Source organism: Chiloscyllium plagiosum, chromosome 6, assembly GCF_004010195.1.
Source record: "Chiloscyllium plagiosum isolate BGI_BamShark_2017 chromosome 6, ASM401019v2, whole genome shotgun sequence".
NCBI classification, from domain to species: Eukaryota; Metazoa; Chordata; class Chondrichthyes; order Orectolobiformes; family Hemiscylliidae; genus Chiloscyllium; species Chiloscyllium plagiosum.
This window is the reverse complement of record NC_057715.1, coordinates 76,165,684-76,178,042: the sequence shown is the minus strand read 5'-3', so window position 1 is coordinate 76,178,042 and position 12,359 is coordinate 76,165,684. Positions and strand designations below refer to the sequence as shown.

Sequence of the window (12,359 nt, the reverse complement as noted above, 5' to 3'; positions counted from 1 at the left end):
CATATCAAGTCCAACCCAATCTGCTTTGTACAATAATTGTGGTGCTTTATATTATACTACTGACTACTTCCAATGTGGAAAATTATCCAGGTATGTATTCATAGAGTCATAGATTATTAAAGCACAGAAAAAGACACTTCGTCCCATCATGTCCAACAATCAAGCACCTATCTACCCTGATCCCATTTCCTGGTACTTCATCTTATATACAACAGCGTTTTAAGTGTCCTTCTAAATACTACTTAAATGTTAGGTTTCTTCCCTCTACTACTCTTTCAGGCTGAGAGTTTCTGATTCCCACTACTCTGAGTGATATTTGCTTTCTCAGCTCCTCTCTAAACCTGCTGATTCTTACCTTAAATCTATGACCCTTGTCATTGATCCCTGCATCACGCTGCAAGGTGGCTTCTTCATTAACATTGTAGACCCTCATTCTCGGTGTTATTGCTACTAGTCACTTTGATTCTAGAAAAAGCTGTTCTTCTTTTGTGCCCTATCACTATTTTACATTTTTAGCAATGATCTTTTGTCAAAGTTCACACTCTGACAAAATAGGCAAGAACTTTGCAAAGTATTTCCCAAATTGAACACATCATTGCACTGCTTTCACATCTGTTGGTTACTGCATTCTTGCTATAGATCCTTATCTTGTCAGGACATCTTAAATTACAACATCATCTTGTTCAGCTTCAGGTTTATCTGGCAAGCTGTCTCTAGCACTCACAGTAGATTCTGATTGTGAACCATAATGACTTCTTCCATTGTGCTTCCACGTCCATAGGCTAGTAGATTTCAACTGTGGGAAGATTACTTACCACCTAATGTTATCTGCATTAATTTTCTTTTGGAGCAGTGGAAATACCAAACAGATACACAAACATCAAGATCTCCTGAATGGCACCCAGAATGTAGTTTTCATCCAGCTTCACATTATTAGCAATCATTCTTTGCATCAGTGGCAGTAAAGGCATTTGTCTTGGCAAATGATGGCAACATTTCTTCAATGATTGGTAGGGGGATAGTGAAATCTCTTCAAAGCTTTAAAGAGATCCTTTTAGGTATCTTCCAGGTTTTGTCACTACTGCAATGTCTAATAATCCAGTGTATGAGCATTGTCATTTTCTTTATTCCTCCCTTTTTTGCCACCTCTTCAGTTTTATCTTTCAAGCTGCCCTTGAGGCCGGCTGAAACTCTGCTCAGCGGAAGATATCCAAAAGATGTACGATTGTTTTTAATTGTCAAATCAATCCTAGATCACTATAATGCTTCTGGTACATTGTGTTACGAGTTCAACTCATGGACCTGCTTTAGTTCAGTGGATTTTGCTTAATGTCCAGTATCTAGAACTCTGCACTCACCATTCTGATAGTCAAACCATTTACCATTTTTAGACTTGATGTTGTCAGAATCATTGCTAACATCCCTCCACAATACATCTTTATAGATATGCTTTTTTTCTTTGCAGCTAAACACTTGTGTGCAAATTGATTCAGCTTCTTGCAGTTAGTGCACTGTTTTCCACATATTGAACATGCTTCCTGAGGTCATCTTTTATTTGCCAAAACATTTAGGGTTCGGCTGGATGTATTAACGCAGTCGCATACTGACCAAGTCTCTCTCCCCTTAACCCCTATGTCGAACATATACTACACAAAAGTAATATTAATATGGGATTCAGTGTATGTCTTTAGAGCCTTCAAAATCTCTGCAGTTTGCCATTGCTCAGTGCAATCAAAGTGGCAATATAGCTTGTAGCATTCTTTCCCCATCACTGATAGCAGGTTGCTCTTCCTATCTGCTCAGATTTTTGTAATGAATTATGGAATATTTTCTAATTCTGTCTATATCTTCCATATCCACAGCAGCAGGGAACTGAAAATGCACAGCCATTTTGTCTCAACCAGCAATTCAAGACTGCAGACTAATTTTTTAAAAACTTTTTTCAGAGTATTTGGCTTCCTTACATTTCTGAAAATCTCCATATTTTCACATGGCCATTCCTTGATATCTTTAATAATAGCTGTTTCCCTGACAGTTCTGAAAATCTGCGTATTTTCAGTTCGATCATTCCTGACATCATGTTTCAAGTGATGTGTATAATGGCAGTCACAGACTGCAGACAAAGGCACTCACAGCTGATAACATGACTATTGCACACCAACCAGTACACGAAATAAATTATTTTCTTGAAACATGTACCAGCTACAAGATGCTGCACTGCAACTTACTTCAGTTTTTTGAGAACATCTCTCAAACTGTGCCCTTTGTCCTTAGAAGACCAAAGGCAGCAAATGCATGGGAATAACACCTATAAGTTTCCCTCCAAGTCATACACCATCCTCCCTTGGAAATACATTGCCATGCATTATTGCCTTGTGACTTAGTCAAACTCCTGGACTTCCTCCCAACAGAACCTACAGTACAAGCAGTTCAAGGCAGCAATGGTTCACCTCAAGGACAATTGGGGATGGGGCAATATATTCTGACCTAGCCAGTGATGCTAATTCTTCATGAATGAAATTACTACTGCCATTTCAGTACATTATCTTTCTTTGATTTTGTATGGTTATGACAGTTTGTATACCTTTCTTCAAGCTTCAAATGTAACTCAATCTTTAATTATAACAACCAAACATTCATTAGGACAGAAATATTCTGAGCAAAAGTCATCAACCTGAAATGTTAGTTCTGTTTCTCTAACCACAGAGAGCGAGCAAATATTTATTTCTATCATTATCTGTTTTTATTTCATATTTCCAACACGTGTAAAGTTTGCTTTTGTAATTACTGATTTTATCAAGGCTATTTTGATTAATTATATCAAAATAGGTTTAAATAATTCATACTAGATCTTTGGTTTTAAATCTGGAATTTACACCATCTGGACATTTCCAAACCTATTTCTTCCAGGGTATGATTTTTTAGTGTTCTTTAATAAATGTTTTGCTTGAAATATTGATTTTACCCTCAATTGTTTTATTTAGTGACTTTGCCAAATTGATACCATGACTGCAAGCTGTATAAATATCTGCAAATGAGCTGAATCTACTACTATAGTAACCCTACTGATACAAACACAGTGAGCTGAACATTTTGAGAAAAACTTAAATCTGGAGAGCTTCCATTAAAATTTAAGAATGCCAGAAGACTGTAAAAATCTGATTGTTTATCTGAATTCTGCACTAATTTGTCTACAAGCTACGAAGCCTTTTTTGATTCACTTGCTCTTCCTTTCCATATTCTTGCATATTTATTATTTGCCTGGTAATTACTATGTTCACTTTTAATATAATTTATGGACTCAACGTCAAAAGCTTGTGACAGAATTCCACATCATCATTCTCGGACGATATGTTTTCCTAACCTACCATTTGATTCTTTCTGTGATTACTTGAAACTTGTGCTCTTTATGTTTTTAAAGGAAAATTGCTATTTATTTCAACAGATATACTTCTATGCAGATGCACAGACAACACACACAACCTATCCTGACGGTCTAGAAGTTTTGCAGTTCCCAAATAATCAGATGGGTATGAAAAGTATTAATCTTTTAGGCTTTCAATGTTTATATAAGATACAACACTAAGGCATTCTGTAATGGAAGCCTGCTCACAAAGTATCTATTTTGATAGTGGATTGCGAATTTTTGTATTAAGAGCTTTTATGATTTCACAAATTTGTAATTTATGTAATTGACCAATGTTATATGTGCTAATTACTTAAAATGTATAGAAATGCAGTAAGCACACTGCATCGACTGTAATAAGTTATTAGAATCTCCTGCTCCCATTTTTGATAAAGATAGACAATCTACTTGTAATGTTATGTTAATCATGTAGGACAAATTCCTAGGAAACAAATTAAATCAGTCGACCATCTAATAACTTGCGTATGGGAGAAATGTCCTGCATGTTCAGTTATTGGCTCAGTTAGAGTTTTGAGAAAGCCTTCACTTTTTTTTGCTCACCATCATTAACTTTGAAATTATGTTCATGTCCATGGGGTTAGATGAACAAAGGAGTTGTTCAAAGGACAAAAGACAGTATAATCAAGGCCACAAGCAGATCAGCCACGATCTTATAGAATGGTGGAGCAGGCATAATGGCCAAAAATGTACACCTCCTATTTCTTATTTTAGGGTACGTCAAGTCAAGTTTGAGCTGACAAGTGGCAAGTAGTATTGTGCCAGGCAATGACCAGGTCCAACAAAACAGAATCTTACCACCCTTTGACATTCACTGGAATGACCATCACTGAAGCTGTCAGTATCAACATCTGAGAGTTACAATTGACCAGAAATTGAACTGGACCAACTAAATCAATACTGTAGCTACAAAGGCATCATTAGAACATAGGAGAAGCAGGATGGGAGAGAATTGAGCTCCTCAAGCCTACCCCACTATTCAACAAGTCTATGACTGATCTACCACAGGTCTCAACTTCTCTTTTATTCCAACTCAGCTTGTTGTCAACTTTCTGATATTTCAAAAATAAATCTACCTTCTCTTTAAATACTTTGTAATCTAGCCTCCATAACACACTTAGGTAGAGAATTCCAGACATTCTGGGAGAAGCTCCTTTGCTTCTCAGTTTTAACCAAGACTCCTAATTCACGATTCCCCCATGCATAGAAACACTTTGTCAGTGTCTACCCCTGAGAATCTTGTATGCTTCAATAATATCACTCTCATTCTAACGAATTCTCATGGTTAAAGGTCAAATATGGTTTAGCTATTTTTGACTGGTCACTCCTTCATCCCAGGAATCTGCCTAGTGAATCCCTTTGAACAGTGTACAATGCCAATATAAAACCAAAACCGTACACAGCACCAGAGGTGCAATCTAACTGCCCTGTAAGAGTTGTAAAACGTCTTCCCTGTGTTTAAACTCCAAACTCTTACAAATACCAAACTCCATTTGCGTTCTTAATTACTTGCCGTATCTGTGTGCTAACAGTTTGTGTTTTGTGCTGTTATGGACCAGGCCAGACTCACTCAAAACATTTTAAGCAAGTAGCCAGACCCTAACTTTGCTAGTTGTTTTAAGCAGGTATAATGCAGATATTCCAGGAGAGATGCAGCTGGTCAGATCACTTAGTTTTAAGCAAAACAGAATTTATTTACAAGATTACTGAATGAAACACAAACAAAAGAGAACAGAATACTGAATAACTTAACCTATCTGAACACCCAACAAATTATATTAATGATGCTGTTCCCAGTGCTTGCAACAATCCCCATAAACAGCCCATGGCACAAAAGGTAAAATCAAACAGTGAGTCTTACAGGAGAAAAGTCAGAGTGAGATAGTACCACCATGGAACTGCTTCTTTGGGTCCAGCAGCTTCAAAACTGCCTGACTTTCAGTTAACAGCCAGACTGTCAAAAACCAGAGAAAAGCTGAACTGAGAGAACTGGCCAGTCCCCTTTCATTGTACAATTTTGTTTTAAACTTGAAAGCTTTTTGCCTGAGGCAGTATCTATTAGCTATAATCAAACCGGACCTAAAAACCATCCAAACCCAGACTTTTCTGAATCTGTGACCTCATGGAAAAAAAAACTTGAGGATAGCATAACCTTGTTAAAGGAGCAGCATTGTCACAGTGCGCAAACACACCCAGATCCCACTGCACTGCATTTTTTGGGTCTTTTTAATGTAAACAGTCTGCCTTTTGATTTTTCCCACCAAAATGTATGACATTAGAAACAAAATCCGAACTTTGAAGAAGGGTCATCAGACCCAAAGCATTAACTCTGCTTTCTCTCCAGTGGTGCTGCCTCATCTGAGTTTTTCTACATTTCCTATTTTGTTTCAGATTTGTTTAGTGCATGACATTTCACTTTCCTACATTAAACTCTATCCACTAGGTTTTTGCCCAGTCAACCTTTCTAGATTCTCCTTATCTCCTCGTTACATGTTCTCCCACCTATTTTTGTCTCATCACAAATCTGCAAATATTGTGCTTTGCCCCCTTCTCTATCTCATTAATATTGGTAGTAAATTATTACAGTCCAAGGATTGATCCATGTAACCCTAGTTTTGCTTCTACAATCTGAAAAAGACATTAATCCCAATTCAATCTTCTGTATTGCTCAATCCATGCTAACATTATCTCCAATATCATGAGGTCCTATCTTGCACAATAATCTTTTATGTGGCACCTTACCATATATCCTCTAGGAATCCAAATGTACCTGATCTACCTATCTCCTTTATTTCCACTGTTTGTGATAGCCTCAAAGAACTCTTGCAAATTTGTCAAACGTAATGTTCCTCTCTCAAAATCTTATTTTTTAACCAGTCAGCATGGATTCATAAAGGAGAAATCTTGCCTAATGAATTTATTAGAATTCTTTGAGGGGCTCATGAGCAGTTTAGACAACGAGTTGTTATATACTTGGATTTCTAAAAGGTGTTCAGTAAGGAATTACACACAAAGCTACTTAATAGGTGCTAGGGTTAGTATTTTAGCATGGATAGAGGATTGGCCACCTCATAGAAGACCAGAGCCGAGATAAAAGGGGCATTTACACAGAGCAACTTGTAACTTGAATGCCACAGGGAGCAACGGTGGGCCACAATTATTTACTTGGATAAGGGGAGTGAATGTATTATTTCCAAGTTTGGGTTGTGCAAAAATCAGAACGCAAGTGGTGAAGATGAAACCGTGTGTAGAAGGATTTAGACAAGTTAAGCAAGTGGGCAAAAACTTGGGAAATAGAATATAATGTGGGTAAAAATTAGGTTATACACAATGGCATAAAGAATAGAGGAGCTGAATATTGTTTAAATGAAGAAAGCTGCAGAGTATAGGGATTTGGAATTCCTCAAACATAAATCACACAGTGCTAGAACATAAGTTCAGGAGGTAATAAATATGGCAAATGGCATTGTTGACCATTATTTCAAAAGGAAGGAGTATAAAAATTGTGTCACAGCACACTTAAAATTCTGTGAACAGTTTCAGTCACCTTATCTGAGGAACAGTGGAAGCAATCTGGAGAAGGTTCACTAATTTCATCCTAGGTATGGAGGGATTTTGTTGCAAGTAGGTAGGCCTGTTCTCATTGAAGATTAGAAGATTGAGAGATGTTCTTATTAAAGCATGTAGGCATCTTAAATCTGTTGGAGTAGATGCTGGCAATGTGCTGGATCCACTGCTTTTCATCATTTATATAAATGATTCGGATGTGAATATTAAGAGGTTAGTAAATGTGCAGATGACACTAAAATAGGTGATGTAGTAGAAAATAAAGATTATCTCAGTACAACAGGACCTTCATTAAATGAGCTAATAGGCTGAGGGAGCTTAATTTAGATAAATGTGAAGTGTAAGGCAAAACAGGGGGCAGGACTTACACAGTTAATAGAAGGGCCCTGGGGAACATAGCCCAACAAAGAGACCTTGAAGTCATAGGTAGACAAGGTGGTAAAGAAGGCTTTTGGCATGCTTGCCTTTATTGGACAGAGCATTGATTAGTAGAGTTAGGACATCAATGTCCTGTACAGCTGCAATATGATAAGGCCAATTTTGAGTACTGCAGACAATTCTGGTCACCCTTCTATAGGAAAAATGTTAAACTTGAGAGGGTGCAGCGAAAGATCTGCAAAGATGTTCCTGTGACTGGAGGGTTTGGGTTATAGGGAGAGGCTGAATAGGCTGAAGCTATTTTCCCTAAAGCATCAGAGACTGAGGGGTGATATTATAGAGGTTTATTAAATCGTGAGGGGTATGGATAGGGAGAAAAGTCCAAAGTCTTTTTCCAAGGGTGGAGTCATCCAAAGTAGAGATCGTAGGTTTAAGGGCAGAGCAGAAAACTTTAAAAAGGACCTGAGTGGTAATTTCTTCACGCAGATGGTGCGTGTATGGAGCTGCCAGAGGAAATGGTGAAGGCAGGTACAATTAGAACATTTAAAAAGGTATCTGGATTGATATGAATAGGAAGAGTTTAAAGGGATATGGATCCAATGTTGGCAAATGGGACTAGGTCAGATTGCGTGTTTGGTCAGTGCAGCCAAGTTGGACTGAAGGATCTGTTTCCATGTTGTACGATTCTATGACTTTAAGTTGCTTCTGTTTGTGGGAGTGTCTTGAACGAGAGGGCATTATCTCAGAGTAAGGAGTCACCACTTAAAACATAGGCTAGAGGAATTTTTTTTTGAAGGTCATGAATCTGTGGAATTATTTTACAGCAAAAGGCTGTAGAGACAGGATAATTGACGTAAACAGATTTATAATAGATGTGAATTGAAGGTTAAGGGGGTGAAGGCAGGAGAGTGGAGGTGAGGATCATCAGATCATACATAATCTCATTGAATGACAGCTGATTCGATGGACTGAGTGGCTGACTTCTGCTCCAATATCTTGTGATCTTTTACCGGTGAAACTAATGATAGAGAGTAAAGATGAATTATCAGGGATTTATGCCCAATAAGTGACCCATAATTTTGGTGGTCCAATTTTGCACAAACATACCTACCAGTCTACATTTTTAAAATTTTCAACCATTTTGTTATATTTGCAATTTCATCAATTTCCTGGTTATTTGTGCAAATATCATAGCCAATTAACATTTATAGAGAGTTCAGGCTGTTGGAAGCATTCTCTATATGAAAGTGGGCCTGAATTTATTTGGTACCAATAGTCAAGTGCTTTCCTCCTTTCATCTCCTTACAGGCATGTTCCACTTGAATGCAGTTTAGTGGTAAATAGGTCACTGATATCACTATTGTATTCAACAGCAACTCCACTTTTAACAAAACTTGCATTCAAACAGCACCATTTAGCATGAGAAAGCTTCAAGATACCTCATAGAAGCATAAACCAAGCCGGTGTGAAAGAGATTAGATGGAGTAACCAAAGATTTAGAGACTGGTCTTAAGGGGCTTGTAATGAGAATAGGGAAATGTCAAATTCCTAAGATTAATGCAGAAGGAGGAATGGGAATGAAGAGGAGATCAGCATTAGTGGCACACATAGGTCTAGAAGAATCATATGGATGGAGTCAATTATTAAAAAGAGGGGTAAGAGCATCAAGGGAATTTTGAAACAGGATTCAAATTTTAAATTGGAGATGTTAGAAAACTGCAACCAGTGCGAGTCAGAGAATGGTTATGACAGATGAGTGGGAACTAGGATAAGATATAGTCAGAATTTGAGATGAGTTTAAGATTTCAGTTGTCTAGAAGTGACAAAATTTATGGTTGAGGATTGAGTTCGGTAATATTATGTTAGCTGAAATATACTTTCTTTCTGAGTTAAGGTTGGGTTCTCAGTACAGAGTCAAATAAGACACACATTGCCAAATAGTCACAAAAGCAAGCTTCAGCATTCCATCACTTTGATATCCTGCTACAACATTAAACTTAGCAGCTATTTGTTGGTCCAAACTTTATAAAGGCCAAAATATGTACGTTAGGAATCTGTTTTCTTTGTAAAAGCTACCAGTGTTGCTGCCAATTTAGTGGCTACTTATCCATGAGCATTATTGCACATGGTTGATTGGAAAATTCCCCCTTAAAGTGAGAAAACTAGTTGCAAATTTCTGTCCTACTGTCATAACATTTATCCTTATATTATATATGAATGAGCAGCTTTTATTTTCAGTGTGAGGGTCTGAGTTGTAAAACTGGGCTGTGACTTCTTTCACTGGACCATAGGAGGTTGAGGATGATAGAGGTTTATAAAATCATGAAAGACATAAATAGTAAAGGGTCTCTTCTCTAGGGTCAGTAAGTTCAAAAGTAGGGAAAATATTTTTAAGATGAGAAAGGGCAGGAGGGGCAACTTTTTTAGTGGTTTGTGTGTGGAATGAGTGGTGGATGGAGGAACAGTTGCAACTTTTAAAAGACATTTGGACAGGTATGTGAACTGGCAAAGTTTGGAGGGATATGTACCAAATGCAGGCAAATGGAACAAGTTTAGTTTGAGAACATGATTAGCATGGACTAATTAGACCAGAGGATCTGTTTCCTATGTGACACTGCAGCAATTGAAGATAATTTAAACATTGTTTGAGCGCAGAATCCATTGCATCATCTGCTGCTAACCGACACTGTTTCACCCAACTGTGTCTTAGTGAGCAGCCCAAATTTTTTTAAGGACATTACTGACCTGCATTCATAATTTATGCAGTTCTCACCAATATTGTTTATTTTGCTGCATGAACCTCTTGAATGTTACTTTAAATATCGTTTTTAGTTATTTCTGCACAATATTTTGATTTTCTGATTCAACAGTTATTTGGAAAATTTTCAGTATGATGTATTTTAAATAGACTGTAGATTTTAAATCTCTGGCTGTGATCAAATTGATACAGAAAATGTATGGGCTGGAAAATGTATTTCCAGTCAAAGGCAGATTCTGGAATGGATGAAAATCGGTCAGTTTGTGTTTGTTATCAAAATGCCACAAATAGCTTATGGATTGTTTTTTAATTGGGAAATGGTGAAGAGCAAGTTTCATTTTCAACATAAAACATTATTTTCATTGCTAAATTTTGCAATGGATTAGATAATTTTATTCAAATACGTGTTATTAAATCCAGAGAAACATTACCCAGATGGGAAAAAGGAAATCACTTTTCCAGACCAGACCATTAAATACTTGTTCACAGATGGTCATGAAGAATGTGTGTTTCCAGATGGCACGATAATACGTTTGCAACTGTAAGTAACCACCAAAAGTAATTTGTTCAGCAACGTGCGCCATACGATTCTCCTATTCAGTACTTAAACTTTGCTAGTGAGGCAGTCAAAAGTTTTCATTAGAACTGAAGCAAGGAGGAAGCAACAACTTAGTCAACAATGAAAAGGGTGCTGATTGGTTGGCATGGAGATGCAACAGGACATCACAACAGCTACATGCCCTTTTATACACAATTAACCTTTGAATTTTAAGGCAGAGGTAGATTAATTATTTTGCCTACCATCAGTCAGAACATCCTGCCTCAAAAGCCACTGGAAACAGGATAACTAACTAAATTGACTCCTGGTCAAGCGATATTAGAAATTTTTACATTCAACATAGTTTTCAAATTCCACCATGGCTTCATTCTCCCAAAATTTAGGTCATAACGATGATGCCTACCCTCATACTTCTAGCCTCTTGACCAACTGATTGTAATAGTGACGCTGCCTTCAACAACCATAAGAGGTTTAGAATTATTTCCAAAAACATTTATGCCTCTCCACCCTACTTTGTGATCCTTAAAACACACTATCAAACAAGTTTTGGCTAACAGTTTTAATATCACTATCAAGTTCCTGTGCAGTGTTTTATGTTAAACGAACAAGCAATATACCAAGTTTCTGTAAAGTGTCTTTATGGGATGTTACTGTGCCATATTTATAGATAACATCTTTGTAATCATAGACATTATGCTGTAATCAAGTAGTTTTATTGATAACTAAAGGACATCTCAAAATCATAAAATTTAAGTTTGTTCCTTCAATGCAGGGATGGTAACAAGATTATTGAATTTAACAATGGACAAAGAGAAATACACACATCGAGTTACAAAAGACGGGAATACCCTGACGGAACTGTTAAAACAGTGTATCTAAATGGTCAACAGGAAACGAAGTACAGCTCAGGAAGAATAAGAATCAAAGACAAGGAAGGCCATATAATCATGGACAGTAAACCCCAGTTATTTTAAGTCTTAAAACTATTGTGTTTGAACTCTTTATTTACACAATCTAACTGTACTTTAGCTTTCATATGCTAGTATATTATTTTCTTTATGTAAATACTTGAATATTAGAACAATGTGAGCTAACTGTGGAAAAAGTGTGATGTGCAAGTTTGAATGTTTATAAAATTGAAGTGCAATATATAGTGTATGTTCATCAATCTTTGAATTAAATCAACTGCATTTGATAAAGTGAACTAAATAATTTGAATTGTGTTATATATTTAAACTACACATTTCTATATAGGTAATTCTTTTTAATTTAAAGGCCTGTTTTTCTACATAAAAAAAGAATTTTTTTGTGGATTTATAAAACATAATTCAAGTGGAACCTCATCCTCCAACTGGCTGTTGCCTGATAGTTTAGAATGCATTGCCAGAGACCACAAGAAGTAGGACAGCCTGATCAGTCTTACCAAGGAGAGTAAGAACACTGGATATTAACATTGTGCATTACAAATATTTTGTGAAAACCACACTATTAGTATATTACAATGCTGTACTCTGTGAAATTTGAAACATCTGCCTTCAACCCAATCAATCCATTGGGATGTTGATTGAAAGGACAGACTAAAGTTTTAAAGGTATTTATTAATTCTGTATTTAGAAGTAGCAGACACAAAAGTACAAGTGAGTCCTGAGTAAAAAAACAATATGTTGAGGCAG

At 36.7% G+C, this 12,359-nt stretch overlaps 1 protein-coding gene across 4 annotated transcripts in view; it reads left to right on the top strand.

The window, feature by feature from the left end:
* Positions 1–11,895, top strand: part of LOC122550724 (centromere protein J-like) — a 95,914-nt gene extending 84,019 nt beyond the window's left edge. For all 4 annotated transcript variants that reach the window (XM_043691877.1, XM_043691876.1, XM_043691874.1 and 1 more), the window contains 3 exons: positions 3,446–3,530; positions 10,548–10,668; positions 11,459–11,895. In XM_043691877.1, the coding sequence (XP_043547812.1) occupies positions 3,446–3,530; positions 10,548–10,668; positions 11,459–11,660 (408 nt within the window). In that variant the 3' untranslated portion in view covers positions 11,661–11,895. The remainder of the gene's footprint in view (positions 1–3,445; positions 3,531–10,547; positions 10,669–11,458) is intronic.
* Positions 11,896–12,359: the final 464 nt, after the last annotated feature.